Source organism: Ceratotherium simum, chromosome 35 (genome assembly GCF_057802395.1).
Source record: "Ceratotherium simum simum isolate JZ-2026a chromosome 35, ASM5780239v1, whole genome shotgun sequence".
Lineage (NCBI taxonomy): Eukaryota > Metazoa > Chordata > Mammalia > Perissodactyla > Rhinocerotidae > Ceratotherium > Ceratotherium simum.
The window spans coordinates 13930722-13956081 of NC_141934.1; the positions used below are offsets into that span (position 1 = coordinate 13930722).

The 25360-nt window shown below is 42.3% G+C and overlaps 1 protein-coding gene across 1 annotated transcript in view; it reads right to left on the reverse strand.

The window, feature by feature from the left end:
* SVOP (SV2 related protein) overlaps positions 1–15567 on the reverse strand; it is a 72657-nt gene extending 57090 nt beyond the window's left edge. The window contains exon 1 of the mRNA XM_004429870.3: positions 15533–15567. Within this exon, the coding sequence (XP_004429927.1) occupies positions 15533–15567 (35 nt within the window). The remainder of the gene's footprint in view (positions 1–15532) is intronic.
* Positions 15568–25360: the final 9793 nt, after the last annotated feature.

Consider the following 25360-nt stretch of genomic DNA (forward strand, 5'->3'; position numbering starts at 1 on the left):
CTGGAGCAGGAATTGAAAGACACGGCTCAGTTGCAGCCGGGCTGACAGCTCTTCAGGGTGCCACATTTGTGCAGGGGTTGGTGGACTGGATGGAGCCTCAGAACCCCCACGGGGCCAGTCACAACACAGGTGTCTGGGCCCCACTCCCAGAGGGTCTGATCCAGAAGGTCTTGGTTGAGGACTGAGATTTTATATTTCTAGCACGTTCCCAGATGGTGCTGATGTTGCTGATCCGGGGGCTGATTTAGTACATCAGAGTCAGACAGGTGGTTCTGCTGTCCCCCCATCCACTCCTCATCAGGAAGCAGCCATGCTAAGGGATGGAGCCCCTACACTGTTGGCTGAGCTGGGGACCCTCCTCATCCGAGAGGCCCAGAACCCCATGACACAGGACTCAAGACAATCGCCCCTGCAGTCTGGAGCTGGGACGTCCCTTGCAGCCGGAAGGCAGGTGTCACCTGGGAGCAAAGGCCGGGAGCCAGACTGCCTTAGGCCCGAAAATCTGGTTGGAAGTTGGGATCTGGGGCTTCGCTTAAGCGGCACTTGCCCAGCAAGAACACCGTTTTATTGAGAGTGTGTATGTATTTGAGGTAACTTTGGGGGGATGCTGGTGGAGATTACAGCAGTGTTGCAAAGCCACTGGTGTGCCCATAAACTGAATCTCAAATAAAATCCCCAAACCATACCGATGTTTGGCATTTGCGGATATCCGTGGGGTGAATACTCCCACTATGACCAATTTCAAGCTATCAAGGGCTAAAGAACAGGCTCCCAAAACTCCTGAATGTTTAACAATCAATCTGCTCTCCAGAGCTGGTATGAGCAGTCTTTTTTTTTTTTTTTTTTTTTTTTTTTTTGTGAGCAAGATCAGCCCTGAGCTAACATCTGCCAATCCTCCTCTTTTTGCTGAGGAAGAGTGGCCCTGGGCTAACATCTATGCCCGCCTTCCTCTACTTTATATGGGACACCGCCACAGCATGGCTTGACAAGCGGTGCGTTGGTGTGCGCCCGGGATCCGAACCCGAGAACCCCGGGCCGCCGCAGCGGAGCGCGCGCACTTAACCGCTTGCGCCACCAGGCTGGCCCCTGGTGTGAGCCGTCTTAGGACACCACTGTAAAATCCTCAAACCACTGACCCGCGCCCCACACAGACGAACCTTGAAACATTATGTGAGTGAAGAAGCCCATCACAAAAGGTCACATATTGTATGATTCCATTTATGTGAAGTATCCAGAACAGACAACTTCAGAAAGAGACAGAAAGTAAATTAGTGTTTGCCAGGGGCTGGGGGAGGGAGGAATGAGGAGTGACTGCCTAATGGGTGCAGGGGTTCCTTTTGGGGTGATGACAATGCTCTGGAACTAGGTAGAGGTGATGGTTGCACAGCATTGTGAACGTGCACCCATGTTCACTGCAGCGTTATTCACAACAGCCCAAAGGTGAAACCAACCCAAGTGTCCATCGATGGATGCATGGACGGATAAACAAAATGTGGTACATCTATGCAATGGAATATTATTTAGCCTAAAAAAGGGAGAGAAGGAAATTCTGACACATGCTATAATACGGATGAACCTTGAAGACATTATGCTAAGTGAAATAAGCCAGTCACTAAAGGACAAATACTGTATGACCCTATTTACATGAGGTACTTGGAGTAGTCAAATTCATAGAGACACAGAGTAGAATGGTGGCTTCCACGGGCTGGGGGAGGGGAGAAAGGGAAGTTAGTATTTAATGGGGACAGAGTTTCACTTTGGGAAGATGAAAAAGTTCTGGAAATGGATGGCGGTGGTGGTTGCACAACAGTGTGAATATATTTAATGCCACAGAACTGTACTCTTAAAAATGGTTAAAACTGTAAATTTCATGTTACATGTATTTTGCCTTCCCCTCCCTCAAAAAAACCCCTCAATCCTTAGCACCGCCATGGATGCTACAAAATCCAGTTGTTCATTTATTCAACAAATATTTATTAAGCATCTGCCTTGTGCCAGGTCCACAGGTGCTGCTGGGATTTCAAAGGTGAGCCAGACGAACTCAGGCTCCTCCTTGCAGTGCTCACGGTCTACTGGGGGTGGGGTAGGGGCAGGCATGAAAAATTTATATATATATCTACATAGATATCTTGCACATTGTGAGAAACGCTGCAAATAAAATAAACTGGGTGCAGTGAAAGGCTAGCCAGGGGGGTGACATGTCAAGACTGCTACCCACTGAGTAGGGGGTGTGTGAAATGGGTTCCAGGGAGGGAACAGCAAATGAGTAGGACTCCCTGTCCCCAAGAAGCGACCTCAAAATCAAAATCAAAATCAAAATCAAAACTATAAACAGTCCCCCAAAGTATTCGTAGAAGATGGAAACGTAGAGAATTACCAGGTGCAGGAAGGAAATGAACATTTATGTGCATTGTGAATTCATTTCGGGGACGAAGTGAGCGTCAACGGATCGCCCTTGACTCTGAGGGTAACATCGCAGAGGGAAACGACTATGTGGCCTGATAATCTTCCTTGAATTCTGCTTTTACTGCCTCCTCTCCTCAAGGACACTCCAGGGCTCCATACTTCTTTCCGTGACTAATAGCGACCACTGCAACCTTTTTGGAAGGTAATCTGTGATATCTTTCAAAATTTTAAATCGTCTGTGCTTCCACCCAGAATTGTCCTGCTGGTATTCACTGTGGGGACAGACACAAGTGGACAACGATTCTCCATGCAGCTAACGGCTGATGTGGACAGTCAGCTTGCCATGTGTTAGTCCAGTGTCTGCGCTTTGTGTCTATCATCTTATTTAATCTTTCCTTTCACCATCCCCACTCTACAGACGAGGACGCTCAAGCACAGAGGGGCTGGGAGCTTGCCAAGGTCACACAGTAGGTGTCTAAGCCAGCCTTTGGCAAAGCCACCTGACTTCAGAGTCCCCACACACAGCCACTCTGCTATGTTCTCTTCTGGTGCTGGCATGCTAGGCTGTGAGATTACAAAACTAGAAACAATCGCCAGGAGAGGACTAATGAAACAGATTATGGCACATCCACTTACGAAAACATGAAAACAAAATTTTAAGTTGATGTGTATCACAATATTACAACAACACAAGTGTCCATCAGTGGATGAATGGGTAAACAAAGTGTGGTCTGTACACACAATGGAACACTACTTAGCTTTAAAAAGCAGGGAGATTCTGACACCTGCTACAACGTGGATGAACTTTGAAGACATCACGCTAAGTGAAATAAGCCCAACACGAAAGGACAAATACTGTATGATTCCACCTATATGAGGACCTTAGAGTAGTCAAATTCACAGAGAGAAAGTAGGTGGTGATTACCAGGGGCCGAGGGGAGTGGGGAATGGGGAGTTAGTGTTTAATGGGGGCAGAATTTCAGTTGGAGAAGATGAAAAAGTTATGGAGTTGGATGGTGGTGATGGTTGCATAACCATGTGAGTGTACTTAATGCCACTAACTGTGCACTTAAGATTGTTGAAATGGTAAATTTTATGTTATGTATATTTTATCACAATAAACACACACACACACACACACACACACACACACACAAGTTGATCCAACAGTAAAAGATTGTTGGGAATCATTATTAAATGTGCTAGAATATGGTCCCATGATATAGGTCCTTGCTACTAAGACTTAAGTGTGGTCCCGAACTAGGAGCTTCAGCATGCCCTAGGAGCTTGTTAGAAATGCAGAGTCACGGGGCTGGCTCGGTGGCGTAGTGGTTAAGTTCGTGTGCTCCACTTCAGTGGCCCAGGGTCCGTGGGGTCAGATCCCAGCCTTGGACCTACACACCACTTATCAAGCCATGCTGTGGCAGGCATCCCACATGGAAAATAGAGGAAGAAGGGCATAGATGTTAGCTCAGGGCCAATCTTCCTCACAAAAAAAAAAAAAAGAAGAAGAAGAAGAAGAAGAAATGCAGAGTCTCGGGCCCTGACCCAGACCTACTGAATCAGCATCTGCAGTTTAACCAGGTCCTCAGGCAATCTGTGTGCATTTTAAAGTCTGCTTTAGAGTATTTATGCTTCTACGTCATAGACATTCTGGAAGAATACATAAGAAACCTGAGACTGGTTGCTTCTGGGGAGGAGGACTGGGTGAGAACGGGGAGTTTTGAGGGAAGGGAATTTTTTTTACTTTTCATTTTGGACCCTTCTGTAACGTTTGCAATTTTTAACCTGCGCATTTATTACTTCAATAATAAGTATAAATAACAATAACGACTATTTACAGAGCTCTTGTTGATCACGCAGCATGTGCTGTGCGTGTCACAGGTGCTTTCATCTGCCAAATGGGGACAACAGGTTGCAGGACTGCCGTGAAGATTAACCGAGCTTGATGAACCAGAAACCTGCGGGCATTGAGTAAATATTAGCCTCCCTCCCACCCAGCCTCGTTCCAGTCACCTTTCTGCTTTGAGCACGGAGGTCACTGACCTTTGTGAAATGCGACTTTGAGAAAGTGGCTCAACTCTCTGCAATTTTAAATGAGGACCTGCTCACAGTCCTTCTCTGGCAATCCACAGGAGGCTGGGGCACCCTTGTTTACGAAAACTTGTTTTAAGACAGACATAAAGAGAGGTCTTTCTGAGTTAAATTATGCCCAGAAAGCCAGACTACATTTTGAATCAGTTGGGTTCCTAAAAGTATTTTTCACCTACATGAGCCAAGATTTCCCAAGGAAAAAAATGTAATATAAAAGAAGAGGAAAATAGCAGTGGCGTATGTTAACTATATGAGGGCTTCGAAACAGGCTGGCTCACAATTTCTTGGCATTTGTTGTGTATATATAGCATATCATTTACCAAAATAGCAGGGAACATTTATTTTACATAATTTTGCTATTTAAAGAAGAAAAGAGCTTGAGGAAATAGCTGTCATCTTAAAGATCTTGTTTGTACCATCGTGTAAGTCCCCTTCGTATCTTAAATTGGGGTCTGAGACTTGATTAGAGTATTTTAGAGAAGGAAGCTTTTTCTCTTTTCATATGAGCTTCTGGATTTTTATCCTTTGAGTTCATGAATCTATTAGACTGAAATGGAAGCTTAAACCTGATTGTGATTAGTGCAAGGTGGCATTTAGTGTCCTGTGTGAAGAGAGGTGGCCTGCCACAGGGAAGAGGAGAGCCGAACTCTGGCAAACAGACTCAAACGTGGGTTTGAGTCTCCTGCCCACTTGATTCTGTAGCTATGTGACCCTGGGTAGGTTATTTCACCTCCCTGAATCTCAGTTTCCTCCCTGTAGAATGGAGATGATAATTCCTACCTTTAATCATGGAGATTCAAGGAATCACTAAAGAGAGAGCATCTTCACAGAGCCTGGCACAATCATTCAGTATTTCAACAAGGGTTTATTGAGTGCTGACTATGTGCTGAGTGCTGGAACACAAAGGGGGACAAAATAGACGTGGTCCCTGCCCTCATGAAGTGGATGCTGCAGTTGGGGAGATGGTTAATATACAAGTCAACAAAGAAATCATCCTACATTGGCAAGTGAATGGATCTTGAGAAGGAAGCAAACAGGGTGCCAAGATAAGGAACAATTGGAGGGGAGAGTGGTCAGGATAGACCTCCCCAGGAGGCTGAGGTCAAGAGGACAAGTAGAGTCACACACAGATGGGAGGAGGAGTGGAGAGAACAGCTGGTGCAAAGGCCCAGTGGTAGGACCAAGGAGTAGAGGTCAGAGAGAGAGGCTGGGTCACGCAGAGCTCTGGACACCACTGTGAGGATTTTTGATGTTATCCTGAGACCAAAAGGATGCCATTGAAAGGTTCCCAGTAGGGGTGAGGGGGTGGAAGAGGATCAGGGTTGAGCTTTGAAAATACCACTTAGGCACATTTTTCCACAAGAGGAGGAATAGATTGTGGAAGGTTTTTCAAAATATAGATTTTATTATTGTTTAGGTATGGCAAGGCCGACAGACCAGGAGATGACTGCCATTGAAAGACACTCTGTTATACTCACAGATCCGAAGAGGAGGGGGCATGTAACACCTGGAGGGGCCACATGGGGGAGCACCAGGGTGTCAGGAGGCAGAGGGAGTTGGGGGAAATGTGGACGAGAGTCCTTATTATGGTTTCTCCGGGAACGAACAGGCAGGCGAAGCATGGTAAGCAAGCTGAGGATGGGCTAGTTTGAATAATTTGAGTCTACTCTGGGGCATACGGGCTGTCCCTTGTTGTCCAGTACCTGGCCCTGGGTGACGAGGGCAGCTGGATAGTGGCTCTGGATTGGTTAGTTTGCATACAAAAGGCACACTGACAGACAGGTCATTTACTACCTAATCCTGGGACGGGCAGTCCCTCAGGGTCAGCAAGGCCCCAATATGTCAAAATATCAGAAGACAAAAGACAAAAGGCATGGTTGATCCAGAAAGATGCCAAGAGAGGAAGCGGGGAGGCCAAGAGGAGGCTGTGTGGGCTGCTGGGTCGGAGGTGAGGTGGCTAGGACTAGTGAAGCTGTGGAAAGGGGGTAGGGGCTGAAGCTTTTATTATTCATCCCCCCCCACACACACTCTTCCGATCAGCAGAGGGAGACAGGAAGACGTCTTCACAGGGAGGCCCCTCTGCAAGGCTAATCAGCAAAGGGCTGAGTTTTAACAAGTGTCAACATTTGGGGGGAACTTAGTCATCAACACTGACCACCAGCACCTCTCAGCCTCGTCCCAGGGACTCAGCTAGGTCACACTGGGGCTTCTTTGGAATCTGGAACCTATTGACAAATGGGGTTAAAGGCTGTGGCCCCGGAGCAGCAGAAACTGCCAGGGTCACTGAAAAATGGACTTGCTTTGCCTCCTTCAAGACACGACCTGGGTACTCCCTGATCTCTATGATTTGGGAAGAGTCTTTTCAGTGGCTGGACCTCTGTCTTCAAATATTTGATGTTCTAGCATGTGAAAGATGGCCCTTGTTCAACGTGGACCCAGAGAACAGAGCTCGCACTTCTGGGTATAAAGAAGAAGGAAGCAGATTTCAACTCAGTATAAGGAACATTCTCAGGCAGAGAAGTCCAGAGAGGAAAGAGGCTGCTTTAGGGGGCAGTGGGGTGGTCCAGGAGAGGCAGGTATCCACATGAGTGGACTCAGGTGTAATAATATTTAGCATGCAGCACTTTAGCACGCCAGGGGCAAACCTAAGTCCTATATATACTTACTATCTTATATAATCTCTTCTACAACGCTAGGAGGGAGGTGTGATTAACGTCCCCAGTTTACAGACAAGTAAACTGAGGCTCAGAGAGGTTACATCTATTGGTCCAGGTCCCCTAGATAATATGTAGTGTACCAGGTCCTTGGCCTGAGTGGCTCCGGAACCCATAATCTTAACCAATCAGCTGATATTTCCCTAACTGAGGCCAAGAACACCCCCAAGGAACTGATTAAAATGCCGATTCCTGGGCCTTTCTCCAGACCAAATGCTTTTGTATCTCAGCAGAGTAGGGCCCAGGAATCTGAGTTTTAATAAGATGTTGATTTTGGCCACAGACGCCTAGAAGCCACCATCTGATGCCCTGCTGCTCAGAATTAAGAGGAGGTCTGAAGGGTTGGATGTGATGGCCTCCAAGGCCCCTATGTTTCTGAGTGTCTAACTAACAGAAATTTTAGTTCTCTGTGGATTTCATTTATTTGTATTTTCCTACCATCCCCATCAACCCAGATAGCATTGAGCTTGTTCCCTGGATAGTGGACCACTAGCTTACATTCTGGACAAAAGGTAATGATCACAAATAAATAATAGTTAGCATTCCTTAAGCCCTTACCATGTGCGGGTAGCTCTGCTCAGCACTTTATGAACCTTATGCCCTATGAGATGGGCGCTTTTGCTATCCCCACTTTACAGATGATGAAACGAAGGCCTGGAGAAGAAAAGCAACTTGCTCAAGGTTACTTTGCAAGTTAGCGGGAAGGGCAGGATTCGAATTGGGTCTGCTTGAGTAGAGAGCCCAGGTACTTAATCCTTCTGTGACACGGCCTCAGTGGAGGGGGTCGTAACTTCTGACTGTGGGAACAGAACGCCTGTGATACAACTTTCCGGGTAGTTTGTCTTTGTAACTTATTTATTCACTCACTCATTCAACGAGCATGCAGTGAGGACCTTCTATGTGTCAGACTGAATTCTTGCCCCCATGGAGTTCATAGTCTTTTACCAAAGGTATACTGGGCATTGAGGAAGAAGTACAAGTTGCTGGTAGAGCCCATACTAGGGTCCCTACACGACTAAGGTCAGAGAAGTAAGGTTTAAAGAGAGATCTGAAGATGCTTTGGGTTAAAAAAAAGACTGAATAATTTATTGTCTAAACTAGAACACTTTAGGGCCGGCTCCGTGGCTTGGCGGTTAAGTGCGCGCGCTCTGATGCTGGCGGCCCGGGTTCGGATCCCGGGCGCGCCCCGAGGCACCACTTCTCCGTCCAATGCGAGGCCGAGTCCCACGTACAGCAACTGGAAGGATGTGAACCTATGACATACAACTATCTACTGGGGCTTTGGGGGGAAAAAATGAATAAATAAAATCTTTAAACTAGAACACTTTAGAGCAGTATTCTCAATGGGGGGCGATTTAGTCCCCCAGGGGACTTGACAATGTCTGGAGACAGTTTTGATTGTCACAACTTGGGGAGCAGTGGCTGTGACATCTTGTGGGTAGAGGCCAGGGGTGCTGCTAAACATCCTACAATGCATAGAACAGCTCGTCATGGCAAAGTATTATCTGGTCTAAAATGTGAATAGTGTCAGGGTTGAGAAACCCTGTATCAAAGAGTGAAAGAGATGCTGTTAATGATTACAACAGAACAATCGCCATCAGCCAGGATGGTACCAGGCACACCCATCTAGAGAGGTTGGAGTCACAGTCTTCTGAAGCTGAAAATGCCCTTAAAGGTGACTCAGGTGCCTTCTTATATCTCAGGGAAGTTAAATGAATTGCCCAAGATCACACAATGATTCACATGCAGATCTGTGTAATTCTTTTAGCCCAGGGAAGAGTTTGGCTGGGCTGCAAAGCCAGTCTGGGCCAGCAGGCCCTGGGACAATCCTCCCTAAGTCCTAAGACCACCTAAGCAATGACCTCTTTGCAAGAAGACCTTCTTTCCTTGGCCTCCAGACTATTCTCCTTAAGTCACTGAAACACATAGAGTAAAAGTGGCTGGCATGTGTTTGAAATGATGGGGTGTGAGTGGCTTTGAGCTTGAGGTTTCAAAAGGCTTTGGCGGGTTAACCTTGAGGATCTCTAGGCTATTATAATAACTCTCTACTTTTTGTCTGAAATGGGTGATGATGAACCCCCATCTCTCCTCCTTGACCAGGAATCTTCCTCTTTTACCCTATTGAGTCCCAGGAGGATGGGAGCTAGCGTGAAGTCTCAGGTGTGCCTTAGCCACCTACTTTGGTCCTAAGACTCTGTGCAGAGGTCTCCTCATTTAGAGGAACTTGAAAACAAATCCTTACCAAGGTTAAGGTTACCAAGGTTACCACGGGCCCAAAGAGTTTGCCCAGGACCATTTCAAGAGCATAGTCATGTAATCTGTATGTCAAACTGCATTCTCCCAACCTCCCTGATTTAATGGAAGGAGATGGGGAAGCAGAAGGGAAATGTGATGAAACAAGGCTATGTCTGACCTTCCAGGAGGACTCAGCTGTTTAGCTGCTAAAACTTGATGATGGTGGTCCCTACAGTCAAGGAGAATGATTAAGCTGATGGATAGACTTTCCTGGTTTTTCATTCATAAGGATTTTTTTAATCCTTTGGCCTGGTATACTGGTCTACACTGGAATGCAGTATTGGATGTAACCTATGACAATGTTCCACATACTTAGGATATATCAGGCTCCTGCCATGTGAAGCTTTCACTCTAGTAGGGGGAAACAGACACTAAACAAGAAATAAGTAAATCATGTGGTACATCAAAAGGTAATAAGTGCTATAAAAAAAGGAAAAAGTAGAACATGTTGCTGGAGGATGGAGGAAGGGGGCTGCAATTGCTTTCAATTGTGGTAAAATACACATAAGATAAAATTGGCTTAAATAAATAAATTAAATAGATTAAAATAACCATTTTTAAGCGTACAGTTCAGTGGCATTAAGTACATTCACATTGTTGTGCAACCATCACCACCATCTATCTCCAGAACTCTTGTCACTTGCAAAACTGAAACTTGGTACCCACGAAACAACAACTCCCTGTTCCCCGATCTTCCAGCCCCTAGCAACCACCATCTACTTTCTGTCTCTATGGATTTGACTACTCTAGGGACCTCATATAAGCGGAATCATACAGTATTTGCCCTTCTGTGACTGGCTTATTTCACTCAGCATAATGTCCTCAACGTTTATCCATGTTGTAGCAGGTGTCAGAATTTCCTTCCTTTTTAAGGCTGAATAATGTTGCATTGTATGGATAGACCACATTTTGTTTATCCACTCATCTGTCGTTAGACATGTGGGTTACTTCTACCTTTTAGCTATTGCAAATAACGCTACTATGAACATGGGTGTACAGTATTTCTCAAGATCCTGCTTTCAATTCTTTTGCTGGATCATCTGGTAATTCTATTTTTAACTTTCTGAGGAACCACCATGCTGTTTTCCAAAGAACCTGCACCATTTTCCATTCCCACCAGCAACGCACAAGAATTCCAATTTCTCCACATCCTCGCCAACACTTGTTATTTTTATTTGTTTATTTATTTTTGATAGTAGCCATCCTAATGGGTGTGAGAGAGAGCTGCAGTTTTAAAGAGGGTGATCAGCCTAATCTGCTGCTGATGGGAAGGCAAACTGGTGCAGCCTCTATGGAAAACAGTATGGAGATTCCTCAAAAAAGTAAAAATAGAAATACCTTATGATCCAGCTATCCCACTACTGGGTATCTACCCAACGAAGCTGAAATCAACAATCCAAAGAGGCTTATGCACCCCCTATGTTCATCGCAGCATTATTCACTATAGCCAAGACATGGAAGCAACCCAAGTGTCCCTCGCCTGATGAATGGATAAAGAAGATGTGGTATATACATACCATGGAATACTACTCAGCCATAAATAAAGACAAAATCGTCTCATTTGCAACAACATGGATGGACCTGGAGGGTATTATGTTAAGTGAAATAAGCCAAAAAGAGAAAGACAAACAGTGCATGATTTCACTCATCTGTGGAAGATAAACCAACACATGCACAGATAGAACCATTTGGTGGTTACCAGGGGCTATGGGGGTGGGGGTGGGCACAGGGGTGGAGGGATGCGCTTATATGGTGACTGATAAATAATAATGTACAACAAAAATTTCACAATAAAAAAAAGAAAAAAAAGAGGGTGATCAGGGTAGGTTTTGGTAATCGTGGCGTTTGAAACTTGACAAAGGTGAAGCAGAGATCTTGGAGAGGAGCTTTCTGGGCAGAGAGGGTCCTGAGGCAGGGGGCTACCTGGCATGTTTGAGGAACAGCAAGGAGAGAAGAATGGTTGAAGCAGCATGAGTGGGTGGGAGAGTGCAAGGGATGAGGTGAGGTGGGGAGCCATGGGAAGGTTCTGAGTGGAGGAGGGATGTGATCTGACTTTTAAACAACCCCTTGGGCTGCTCAGCATTCTCTGTGCTGAGAATAGGCTGTAGGGAGGCAAGGGTGGAAGCAGGGAGACCAGTAAGGTAGACACTGCACTCAAACCAGGTGACAGATGACAGGGACTTGAACCAGAGTGTAGCAGTAGTGGTGAAGAGAAATGGTTGGAGTCTGGATGTAGCTTAAAGGCAGGACCACTAGGGTTTCCTGATGGATTGAAGTGAAAGAGGAGAGAAAGAGGACTCAAAGTTGGGCCCAAATAGGATGGATGGAGTTACCATCAACTGAGACAGGCGAGGCTGAAAGGAGAGCAGGGTCGGGGAAAGACCAGGAGTTCAAGTTTAGACACGTGCTTTCATTATGGACATTTTCTTAGTGTTCTGCAAAGGAGACCATGGCTTCCAAGTGCTTTGCGGTCTGAACAAGTTGGAGGATAAGAGAAACCAATCCAGAGTGGAGAAAGACAAACAACAGGGGAAGATTCACCGAGATGATGGACTTAAGCTCAATTTGAAAGACAGAGTTTGTAAGAGAGGAGAGAGACAGTGGGTTGAGCAAACACAGGATGAAGTTCCAACTCCTTGTCATGTACTACAGGGCCCTGTATGGCCTGGTCCCTGCCATCCTCTGCATCCTTCCCTTGAGCCTCTTGTTCATAATGCTCCACTGGCCTGATTTTAAGACACACCAAACTTTTTTCCACTTCAGGGCTTTTAACCACACAGTCCCCTCTGCCTGGAATGCTCTCATCCCATCTCTTTTCCTGGATGACTCCTACACATCTCTGGGGGCTCAGTTCCAGTGTCACTTTCTCAAGGAAGCTTCTCTGATCCTCTCCCACCCTCATCTAGAACCAGTCACATTGCACCCTGCATGTGTCCTTTGTAGCCCTTAAGACAATTCTCATAATTAATGTGCAATTGTGTACTCAGTGTCCACCTCTCTCACCAGACCAGGGCTGTCCAATAGAACTTTCTGCAGTTACGGAAATGTTTTAGCTCTAGGCTGTCCAATATGATAGCCACTACCACACGTAGCTATTGAGCACTTGAAATGTGGTTAGTGCAACTGATTTTTCAAATATGACATATTTTATTTATAAATTATATTTTTATTGTATCTTATACTATACAAATTATTTCATATGCAAATTACATAATTTAAGTTTAAATTTAAATAGCCACCTGTGGCTAGTGGCTACTGCATTGGGCTTGGCAGCTCCAGACTGTGAGCTCCTTGAGAGCAAGGACCATGTCTACCTTATTCAGTTGAGAATCTCTTGTACCTAGAAGGGTGCCCAAGTAAATCACTGAATCCGTCAACGAATCAATGTAGTCTACAAAACTTACTTTCAAGAAATCATCCTAGAAAGGAGAGACTCAGAAAAGTCTGACCTGCACAAAGTCATAGAACAAGACAGAACTAGATACAAAATCTCAGCCTCCTGAATCTCCTGTATATGGTGCTGTGCCTGAGTGTACAGCAGGTGAAAAGCAGAGGTTGTTTGTGGTCTCAAATGAACCATCCTAGAGCTGTGTGAAGGTCCCCCCAAGTGCAAGGAAGGACTGTTTTCTTAGGCACCCTCATCCCCTTTTCCCCTCCCCTGACCCTGCAAATGACTTAGTGGCTTGCCATCTATTAACACTTGACCTCCCACGGGACTGAGGCTGTTCCACAGTCCACTCTTGCCAACTCTCTACAAGGCACTCTGATTTTTTTTTTAAACCATATTGCTCTCAGGAAATCTGCTGCCTGCAATCTGTGCATATATATACAGGGCGTGATTTAAAACACATCTAAGTCGTGATTTGTAACCCACTCAGATTCACGTGGCTGTTTCTTCTACTTTACTCTTTTTTATAAATTGAGGTTATCACGTTTCAGGGCTAATTTTGACTTCATTCAAATGTAATTTGGGGTTTGCAGATTACAATTTTGGGGAGCTCATCATAGGGAGCCTACATATTTTGTTTTTATAAATGATTTTTCAGACGTAATAATAATAGTAGTTTATATGTGTTGAGTGCTTTGGATCTGCCAGGCTTTTAGCACCCATATTTCATTTGATCTTCACAATAAGCCTATGAATTAAGTACTATTACAATCCCCATTTTATGGCTAGAGAAACTGAGTTTCAGAAAGGTTATGTTACTTGCTCAAAGTCACACAGCCAGGAAGTGGCAGAGTCAAGATGTGAACCCAAGTCTGTCTTATTCAATGCTAACCAGTACACAATTTTGTCTCTCTAATAGATATTCTACGTATTTATGTGATTAAAACATGAGAGAGAATAATCGAGAAACTTAACACTGGGGTTTGGAAAGAGAGAGATTTAATTTCCTTTCTTGTTCTTCTTTCTGAACTTTATTTACTCCGTGACTATATTGTATTAATATGCTATATTATATATTAGTATGGAAACTAATTTTTAAATTTAAGTAAAAACCTTTTATTATTACTTTTTTATTAAAGAAGGAATTGTCACAATAGCGTCATGTCTATATATTAGTAGATTAAATATACGTGAATCTTTAAGTAATTTGCAAAGTTCACACGCTCTGACATTATTTGAAAATTTATCCCAGTAAAACTGCAGTTCCAACATGTATTGTATTCTTATTCTGAGTACCAAATTTTGTATTTCAGTTTTTGAATTATTTTTTATTTTTAAATAATAGGTTGGTTTTTGAACATATTTGTTTTCAATGAAAGTAATATGTTTTCTTTGAGAGATTTACACTCAGATATTTACATTTTTATGTACTCACGCATCAACATCTGGATATTATAACCAAGCATCCTGTTGCATTTGTGAAATAATGCTGTCTTACATAAGATATTCTATTTGTGGATCAATTAATAAAAGCTTAAAAGTAAATTTTGAATTAATTAAAATTTTTTAATGAAAATTATTGTTGCACCAATTGAGAAGTGAACATTACAATACCCTTTAGTACTCAGAGCCTCAGAGAGCCATATCAGTCACACTAAAAGTCACTTGGGAGAATTCCTCAGTGGCTTAGAGAGAAAAAAAAATTTAAGTCGAGAAAATACACACATACTAACAATAAATGTACCCTTTCCAACAAATTCAAATGCTGTCTACTTTTATGGTCCAAATGGCTAGTGCTTCTAAAAATTAAAACAAAAATCCCCATTAATGTTCTTTTTAATGCCCCATCTCATACTCTTGGAATTTGCTTGACAAATCACCATCAGCTTGTGGTAGGAGAAATCTGTAAGTCCCTCTACAGGGCCTCTGTCCTTTCCATTGCTTGGTTCTCCAAGATTCTCAGAGCCTATTTAGTATCCCTTAAAAATTCCCATCCTCGAAGCAGTATATTCCTGATAGTCCCAAGGATAGCTCTTGACAGTAAGTCTCACTCTAGCTAGCTGTTACAAAAATCTTTCATTCAGAAGAAGGCAAGAGGTTTCAGCGAGGATGCACAGCCCTCTCATTCACACACTTCATAAACAACAAGACTTTGCCCAAGCCTCTCCTCTAGGAAGGAATCCCCACTTTTTAGAAATCAATTTGCAACATCAGTATCATTCCCTTGCAAAAGACCTTGCAGAAAAATTAGGAATTTTACAGCATAGGAGCAGGGCTAGAAAGGACCAATGTCATTGCATGCACTCATCAATTCAGTCCACATTTCAAAACAGCAGCTAATGCTTTCTTAAAACACAAACCTCAAAATCTCTTTAGGATTGAAAGCAATTAAAAGGGAAAACATAACACCAGTCGGTCCCCATAAGATTCTGACAGATCTGAAAAATCGAACTGAGTCAGAGATACAGGGGCTGGGCTGCTTGGGTAGGAAAATGGCTTGTTTCCTCCGGGCCTAATTCTCTCCTCTGAAACAGTTTCCTTTAAATTCAAGAAGCCATGCAGAGATGCCCCCCTGCGGGTTTTCGTTTTTGAAAGGGAAGCCTGTCTGCCTTTCACTCGCCCCCATCATACTCACGGCAGCTGCCTCAGCTGGAATAAGTCCTCCTCCATGTCCGCGCTGCGCCAGGACGAGCCCTGTTCATGGCCCTTACATGGTGGTGGTGGAGGACGAGCGCTCGGGGTTTCAGCACCGGGGTGCTGGACAGCTCCCGCCCGCTTCCTCCCTCCCGCGGCAGCTGTTCGGGGGAGGGAGCCGCCGGGGACCAGCCCACGAGACAAAGCCGCCGCCGCCAGGAGACCGCGGCGAGAGTGGGCGGAGAGGAGGAGGCGGAGGGCAGAGCAATCTGCGCGGGAGAGGGGGCGGGGAGAGCCCTTCTGGTTAGAGGAATTTACAGGCTCTCTGTGGCCGGTGGTGTTTTACTGGGGTGCCTATAGGGCACACCAGGCTGTGAAATGGCTGTCGAGGCACCAATGAGCACTCTCGGGGTGACGATGCCTCTCTAAATGTTTATCTGCAGGGATTCATTGATGTTGTTGTGGGTATAATATTCTTGAAACCCAGGCTGCTATAACAGATGCAGGGAATGAAAAATTTAAAAATGTATTCATGCATTAAAGTACTGTTTATTGAGCACCTACTGTGTGCCGGGCACTGTCATAGGCGCTGGGCATATGACAGAGAACAAATTAGATATGTCATTGTCATCACAGAGCTGAAGGTCTAGTGAAATGAATCAAGAAAAAATATAAGTGTGGGAAGGCCAAGGATCAGTCATTCATTCGTTCAACAAGCATTGAGTGATTTCTACAGCCCTGATGCTGGGGAGTCAAAGATTAATAAAATCATACCCCTGCCTTCAAAATCCTCATCATCTAGTTCAACGGTTCGCCCATCCTCCTCCCACTAGAATGTCTGCCCCCCTTTAGAACTGAAGCACCATAAAGGTTTCCTGATGTACCCTGAGGGCCTAGAACAATAAAACTTTATTTATGGACACTGAAATTGGAATCTAATATCCCTCACTATACTCAACCCCATGGCTTTGCATTGTGGGCACTCAATAAATGCTTGTTAAAATGAAAACAAGCTGATCTTTCATTCAGGTGAGGAGAGATTCAGTATCTATTGTAAGTCATGGAGAGCAGAGATAATGGTTTATATCAGGATGTCCAACTCATCTTGCTTTGCCCAGGACTTTGAGTTTTAGTGCTGAAAGTTCCATGTCCTGGGAAGCCCTGAGTCCAAGCAAACCTGGACAATTGGTTACTCTACAACCATAAGCCAGATCCAACATAGAGATGAGTTTTGAGTAGCCTGAAGGGTTAAAAAGAATACTTTTCAGTGTAAGATTTAAAATTATAAAACTTTTATAAGAAAGCATAGGGGTAGATCTTCATGACCTTGAGTTAGGCAATGGTTTCTTAGACAGGACATCAAAAGCACATGTGACAAAAGAAAAAAATGGATACGTTGGACTATATCAAAGTTAAAAGCTTTTATGTTGCAAATAACGCCATCAAGAAAGTGAAAAGACAAAACCTGCAGAATGGGAGAAAATATTTGCCAACCATATATCTAATAAGAGACTTAGAAGTTCGAAAAATATAAAGAACTCTTACAACTCAATAATAAAAAGACAAACAACCCAACTTATTTTAAAAATAGGCAAAGGATATGAATAGACATTTCTTCAAAAAAGAAATATAAGTGGTCAATAAGTACTTGAAAAGATGCTTAACATCACCAGTCATTAGGGAAATGCAAATCAAAATTACAATGAGATATCATTTCACACCCACTAGAATGGCTAGAATCAAAGAGACAGACAGTAACTAGTGTTGGTGAGGATACGGAGAAACTGGAACTCTCATACAATGCTGGTGGGAATGTAAAAAGATGCAGCTGCTGTGGAAAACAGTTTGGCAGTTCCTCAAAAATTTAAACAGAATTACCACATGACCCAGCAATACTACCCCTAGGTATACACCCAAGAGAAATGAAAACATATGTGCACACAAAAATATGTGCACAAGAGTTAATAGCAGCATTATTCATAATAGCCAAAAAATGTCCATCAACTGATGAATGCATAAACAAAATGTGGTCTGTCCATACGATGGAATATTATTCAGCAATAAAAAGAAATGAAGTGCTGATTCGTGCATAACATGAATGAACCTTCGAAACTCATACTGAGTGAAACAATCCAGACACAGAAGGCCACATATTGTATAATTTCATTTATACGAAATATCCAGAATAGGCAAATCTATAGAGACAGAAAGTAGATTAGTGGTTGTCTAGGAGTGAGAGTGGGAGCAGGGAACGGGGATTGACGGCATGTGAGATTCTTTTAGGGGATACAAAAATGTCCTAAAATTAGATGTGGTGATAGTTGCACAACCCTGTGAATATGCTAAAAAACATTGAATTGTACACTTTAAAAGAGCAAATTGTATGGTATGTGACTTATAGCTCAGTAAAGTTGTTCTTTTTTAAAAAAATAATTATTTTAAAAATTGGTTTCCAATTTTTTCCAACGTGTAAATAGAGAGATTTCACATAATAGGATTATCAGCTTCTTGGGAAAAGGAGGAGGCAGCCTTCCTCCACTGGGTCTGCCTTTCTCTCTGGCCACTAGCAAATGGGGCGACAGAGTGGTCTGCCTTGCGCTGTCCAGGATGCATCCAGGCCATAGCAAGCTTCGCACGTTTATATTCCCTGCCTGCTTTCTGGAGACTTTTGAGGTGCACGCCCCGAAAACTGGGAGAACAGTACTTAGTACGTAACAGGCATTGAAAAAAATCTTAGAGAATTAATTAATTGCTATAATGCTTTCTCTTCTTTCTTAGAAATATGGTTATATTTTTCCAAAGCAGTGTTTTTCACCTTTGTGTGAGGGTCAGCATCCTCCAGAAGGCTTGTTAACACACAGATGGCTGGGCCCCACCCCCGGAGTTTCTAATTCAGCAGATCTGGGGTGAGGCTTGAAAGTTTGCATTTCTAGCATGTTCCTGGGTGATGCTGATGCTGCTGGAATGGGGACCATCCTGAGAATCTCTGTCCTAAAGTTATATCTGGATGAGATTATCAGCCAAGACAAGTATAGCCCATATTTGTTTATATCTCTGGTCTTTGAGACATCCTTGGGCAGATAGGAATATTATAAAGGCACTTGCCTCCAGCTAACCACATTGTCCATCTGTCTGGGAAATGGGGACATGCCAAAAGCCAGATGGGTTGTATTTCACATCAGAGTAATGCATCACGATTTCCTTCCTCAGATTCTTAAAACAAAAGTGAATATTTTAAAATAGAGGCTGAAATAGAGACTGACAAGCTGCCCCTAGACTGAACATAAAAAGCATGTGCTATGTACAAGCGGTTCCGCAATCAACTGTGTTCTAAACCCTATTTTTATCAAGACAATATTCTACTAGTTATAAAAATGGCACTTAATTAAAATATGGAAGTCCATGGATTTAAATTCATGAAGAGATTTATCTTTTTTTCTTGGGAATGGAAATTGGATAAAAAAACTGAAAGTGAAAAATAAACCTTTGAGGGTAGATCCCTGCTCTGCTAGCCATGCTGATGGGATGGCACCTCCACCTGGAGTCACTCCCAGGTCCCTGGCATGGTGATGGGAGGCGCTAAGTACCTCCTGACTTTGTCACAGGAGTCAGCAGAAAGGGGAGGCTTGGCTAGGAAGTTAAACCCTTGTTAAAAAATATAAAGGTGTGCTACTTCAAAGAGTCCCTTGGTTACATGTCTCCTCCTGCCGTGAAATACATGATGTTTAATCTACAACTAGAGAGGCCTGAAGAGGGCAGAGAGAACATTTGTGCAGCTGGCTCGAAATGCAAACTGTGAAACTCTCCCAATAAAACCCTTATTCCTCAGGTTGTGTGTTTCCAGAGGGATGTACAATAAGCAAGCAAGAGAGGTGACTCAGCAGCCAGTACACCTGTCCATACCTAGGGAAGAGGTTATCAAGCAGAAACAGTTCAAGGTGTCTGAGTAGTCATCAAAGAAATGGTGGTCTTCTCTCCACAATATTGTGACACATGACTTATGTTTTCAAGTTCATTCATTCAGAATATTTCCTAATTTCACTTGTTAATTTTTCTTTTACTATTGATTATTTAAGAATGTGTTGTTTAATTCACACATATTTATGAATTTTTCAAATTTCCTTCTGTTATTTATTTCTAATTTTATTCTATTGTGGTTGGAGGACATACTTGGTCTGATTTCGATCTTTTTAAATTTGTTTAGATTTATTTTATGGCCTAACATTGTTGGGTGGAGTGTTCTATGGATGTCTGTTAGATCTAGTTGGTTTATAGTGTTGCTCAGGTCTTCTCTATCTTTGCTGATCTTCTGTCTAGTTGTTCTATCCACTATGGAAAGTGGGATATTGAAGTCTCCAACTATTATTCTTGAATTGTCTATTTCTCTCTTCAATTCTGTCCTATTTTTCTTTATGTATTTTGGGGCTCTGTTGTTAAGTGCATGTATACTTAGAGTTGTTATATCTTCTTGATGGATTGACCCTTTTATCATTATAAAATGCCCTTCTTTGTCTCTTGTAACAATTTTTGTCTTAAAGTCTATTTTGTCTGTTGTTAGCATACTTACTCTAGCTCTCTTTTGGTTACTGTTTCCCTGGAAAAACTTTTTCCATACTTTTACTTTCAACCTATTTGTGTCTTTGAATCTAAAATGAGGCTCTTATAGCCAGCATATCGTTGGATCATGTCGTTTTATCCATTCTGCCCATCTCTGGCTTTTAATCAGAGTCTAATCCATTTAAATTTAGTATAATCATGGATCATGTAGAAAACAAATTGATATTTGTTTTAAATATATTTTATATCTATTTTGTTCCTCAATCCCTCCATTACTGCCTTGTTTGGTGTTAAATACGTATTTTCTAGTGTATCATTTTAATTCCCTTGTCATTGCTTTTACTATATATTTTTCAGTTATTTTCTTAGTGGTTGCCTTGGAGATTACCATTAATATCTCAATTTATAATGATCTAGTTTGGATTAATATCAACTTAATTTCAGTAGTATACAAAAACATTCCTTCTATATATCTCTGTTTCTCCCCCCTGTTAAGCTGTTATTGTCACAAATTACATCCTTATGCATTGTGTGCCCATCCCAACATAGATCTGTAATTATTGCTTTAGGAAGTTATCTTTTAAATCAGGCAGGAGAAAAAAAGGAGTTACAAACAAAAAATATATTTTTCCATCTTTTATACTTACCTACATAGACACCTTTACCTGTACTCTTATTTATTCATGTGGGTTTGAGTTACTGTCTAGTGTCCTTTCATTAGAGTCTGAAGGATTCCCTTTAGTATTTCTTGTAGGGAAAGTCACCTAGAGACAAATCTCAGTTTTTGCTTATCTGGGAATGTCTTAATTTCTCCTTTATTCTTGAAGGATACTTTTGCCAGATATGGAATTCTGAGTTGACAGGGTTTTTTTTATTTAAAACTTTGACTATATCACCCTACTTCCTTCTGACCCCTATGGTTTCTGATGACAAATCAGCTGTTAATCTTATTGAGATTCCTTTCATGTGAGAGTCACCTCTCTCTTTCTGCTTTCAAAATTGTCTTTGGCTTTTTGCTGTTTAATTATGATGTATCTAGGTGTGAATCTCTTTGAATTTATCCTCCTTGGAGTTCAATGAGTTTCTTGGATGGGTAGATTATTGTTTCCCATCAAATTTTGGTAGTTTTTAGCCATTGTTTTTTCAAATATTCTTTCTGCCCTTTTCTTTCTCCTCTCTTCTGGGGTTCCTATTGTGCATATGTTGGTATGTTTGGTGTCCCACTGATCTCTGAGGCTCTCTTCATTTTCCTTTGTTCCTTTTTCTTTCTGTTCCTTAGATGGATAATCTCAATTGATCTATTTTCATGCCCCTTGATTCTTTCTTCTGCCTGCTCAAATCTGCTGTTGATGCCCTCTAGTGAATTTTTCATTTCAGTTATTCTTTTCAACTCCTGAATTTCTATTTGGTTTCTTTTTATAATTTTTATCTCTTTATTAATATCCTCTATTTGGCAATACATTGTTCTCATTCTTTCCTTTAGTTCTTTATACCTGGGTATAGGAAAAACCTACCTGGTTTTCCTGATTAGGGAAAACCCTAGTTCTCCACCTGTGTTTCTCTTTTACTTTTACGTTACTACCACACTCACAACACTTCTGACATCAGATGTGTGGGGGTTTTCCCCCCAACCCAGCAATTCTCTGCAACACCAGCTGGGTGCTCTACAATTGAACTCAGTTCTGACACTATCTACTTGGAGATAGTGTCATGTCACACAGGTTAAGGGCTCAGTCTCACAAGAGACTCTATCGAACTTCAGACACCAATTGCAAGTAGTAGGTCGTCAGGTTACCCACAACTTCTGTCCAATTTGACTACAAATCAGAGATTCCCGTGACCACCTCCTCAGGTTTGATTAATTTGCTAGAGTGGCTAACAGAACTCAGGGAAACACTTACTTACATTTACCAGTTTATTAAAGGATATGATAAAGGGTACAGATGAACAGTCAGATGAAGAGATACATAGGGTGAGATCTGGGAGGGTCCCGAGCACAGGAGCTTCTGTCTCCATGGAGTTGGGGTGTGTCACCCTCCCAGTGTGGATGTGTTCATCCACCTGTGAGCAATCCAAACCCCCTACATTGGGATTTTATGGAGGCTTCCTCATGTAGGCATGATCAATTATTAACTCCATTTCCAGCCCCCTCTCTGGATTATGGGGGTAAAGCTGAAGATCCAATCTCCTAATCATAGCTTGGTCTTTCTGGTGACCAGTCCCCATCCAGGAGCCCACCTAGAGTCACCAAAATTAGAATGAAAGATGCTCCTAGCGCTCTTACACTTGGGCAATTACAAGGGTTTCAGGAGCTCTGTGCCAGGAACTGGGGGCAGATGCGAACACTTTGGAAAATTGTCAGTTTTCTGAATGTGCTAAATTCTTACAAGGCTTCTGTTTGAACAGGAGGAGGTGACTTTGAAGCTAAAGCCAGTCTTACAGGGCAAAAAAAGGGAATTCAGTCACTGTTTGATGACCCATAAATTAACATCAAAAAAGAGGAACCATGCACAATTAACCATATCCAAGTTCTTGAAAGCTTGCCAATTTAAGAAAGTGAATATATGCGAAGTATGTGCTGATCGATCATATAAATTAGGTAATGATTACTGCAACGACTTATTGCAAATTAATGATTTCTATAAAAGATGTATATTGAAGAACTACCTAGGAAGACTTAAATGTGGTCTTATTGCTGTGAGGATCTGAGATAAGATGAGCTTAAAAGCTGGGCTTTAGGATCTCTGTGTCAATTAGAGATCAACCAGAAAAAGAAGATTCGAGTTACAAAGGTTACAACACTTCAGAACTGCTACATGAAGAAAAACTTATATAGTCTTCTCTTAAAATTGTTTTTGGAATTACAAAAGAAATAAATGATCATTGTAGAAATTCAGATAATGCAGAAAAGCATTCAGAAGAAAATAAAATTACTACTAATGTACCACAAAGAGATAACCAGAATTACCACTTTGGGGATATTCCCTTCCAGTCATTTTTTGATGCGGGGAGACTTATATATAGATATCTTCTTACATATTTGAGATATTTGTCCTATTTGGTAGCCTGCTTTTTCACTTGTTATAAGCTTCTAATGAGCATTTTTTACCAAAAGGAATGTCAATTTTGATGCTGTTTCCCTTGTTTTACAAGTTTTAAATTTTTAATTATTTTTTGAATAAATAATGCATGCACATGGAACAAAATTCACAAAGAACAAAAGGATGTCCTTCCCTGTCCTCGGTCACACAGTTGTCTTACCAGCAGTAAGCAGTGTTCCCAGTTTCTTGATTATCTCTATATTTATAGACACTTTATTTTTTATTCTCTCACACAAAGGACAGTATTTTATTCCATTGTTCTGCACTTTACTGTTTTCTCTTAACAATACATCTTAGAATCTTTCTTATCAGTACACAAGGAGCTGGCTCATTATTTTTATAGCACATAGTACTCTGCTGTGGGATTACCATAATTTTCCTGGGTATTTAGATTGCTTCCAATCTTTTACTATTAGCAACAATGCTGCAATAAATATCTTTATTCTTATGTGTGTACAATAAATTCTTAGATGCCAGAGTACGCAGATTTGTAATTTTTGTAAATAGTCCAAATTGCCCAGGATGGAGATGGTACCCATTTACTCTCCCACAGGGATGCCCAAGAGTGCCTGTTTCCCCATATACTCACCATCACTGTGTGTTATCATATTTTTCATGCTTTTTCAATCTGATGGCTGGAAAAAAATGTTTTCTCCTTGGAGTTTTAATTTACATTTCTTTCATTATCAAGTAAGGTGGAGCATCTTTTCAAAGGTGTAAGAGCCAGTTATGCTTCCTCTCCAACTGCCCTGTTAGCCTGCTCCTTGGTATAAATGGAACCTCAGTGGGAATCAGCGCCAGGTTGCCCCACATGGTGGGTACTTGAACCAACAGAAATGTGGAATGTAGATCACAGTCAGGGGCGGTGTTAGTGCCATCCTGATGGGCTCAAGTCTGAGGCGGACGTGTCTAACTTAAGAAACAGGCCTTAGAACCACGCAGACCTCCCTGACATCCTGCCTAGTCACAAACTTGTTATGTGACTTTGGCTAAGTCATTTCACTTCTCTGGATTTTAGTTTCCTCTTCTATAAAGTAGAGATTTTAATAGAACCTACATGGTGGTGTTTTTGGGAGAAAGAAATAGGACAGCATACATAGGTACTTAGCATAACTGTGCTAGCAAGTGTTTGGCAAGTGGTTGCAATTATTATGTTTACAGGTGAGAATGTACTAGTCAAGGTTCTCCAGAGAAACAGAATCATATATATACAGAGAGAGAGAGAGAGGAAGAAAGAGGGAGGGAGAGAGAGAGATTTTTTTAAGGAATTGGCTCACTTGATTGTGGAGGCTAGCAAATCCAAAATATGCAGGCTGGGCCAGCAAGCCCAAGACCCAGGGAAGAGTCGATGTTGCAGTTGGAGTCTGAAGGCCATTGGCTAGCAGAATTCCCTCTTGCTTGGGGGATGTCAGTCTCTTTGTTCTATTCAGACCTTCAACTGATTGGATGAGGCCCACCCACATTAGGGAGGGCAATCTGCTTTACTCAAAGTCTACTGATTTAAATATTAATCTCATCCAAGAGACTCTCACAGAAACATCAAGAATAATGTTTGACCAAATATCTGGGCACCATGGCCTAGCCAAGTTGATAAAATTAACCATCATATCCAGGGAAAAAGACGAATTGTCTAAGTTCACACAGTCAGCCAGCTGGAAATTTTGGTCTAGATCCAGAACGAAGGATTTCTTTATTTCAGCTCTGAGACTAGGGTGAGCACATATTTGGGGATAGTTTCAGTTTATACCTGTAGTCCCAGCAGAATATTAGTAATACCACATTTTACTTCCCAAAGGGTCGAATTTGGTCAATGAAGGTGGTCACTTTTTTCCAACACCCAACATTTAGAAATCTACGAGCTGATGCTTACCCTTCACCCCATCCCCTTCTGTCCCTTGGGGTCAACCCACAAACTCATTTACGAAGGAGGGAGAGCCAGCCCCAAGAATGTGTTGCTGACATAATTAGGGCCAACTGTGTGGTCAGAGGACCGATGGTTAAAAACAACAATAACAACAGAGGAGCCCAGGAGAGTTCTGGAGCGCTGTGCAAGGTGGACTTTAACCATTTTTGAGCCATTATATTGTTATTATTGTTTTGGTCTCTAAAACAACCACATAAGAAAAACAAAAACAATAAAAATTCCACTAGTGCTTAAATCCTCCTGTTTC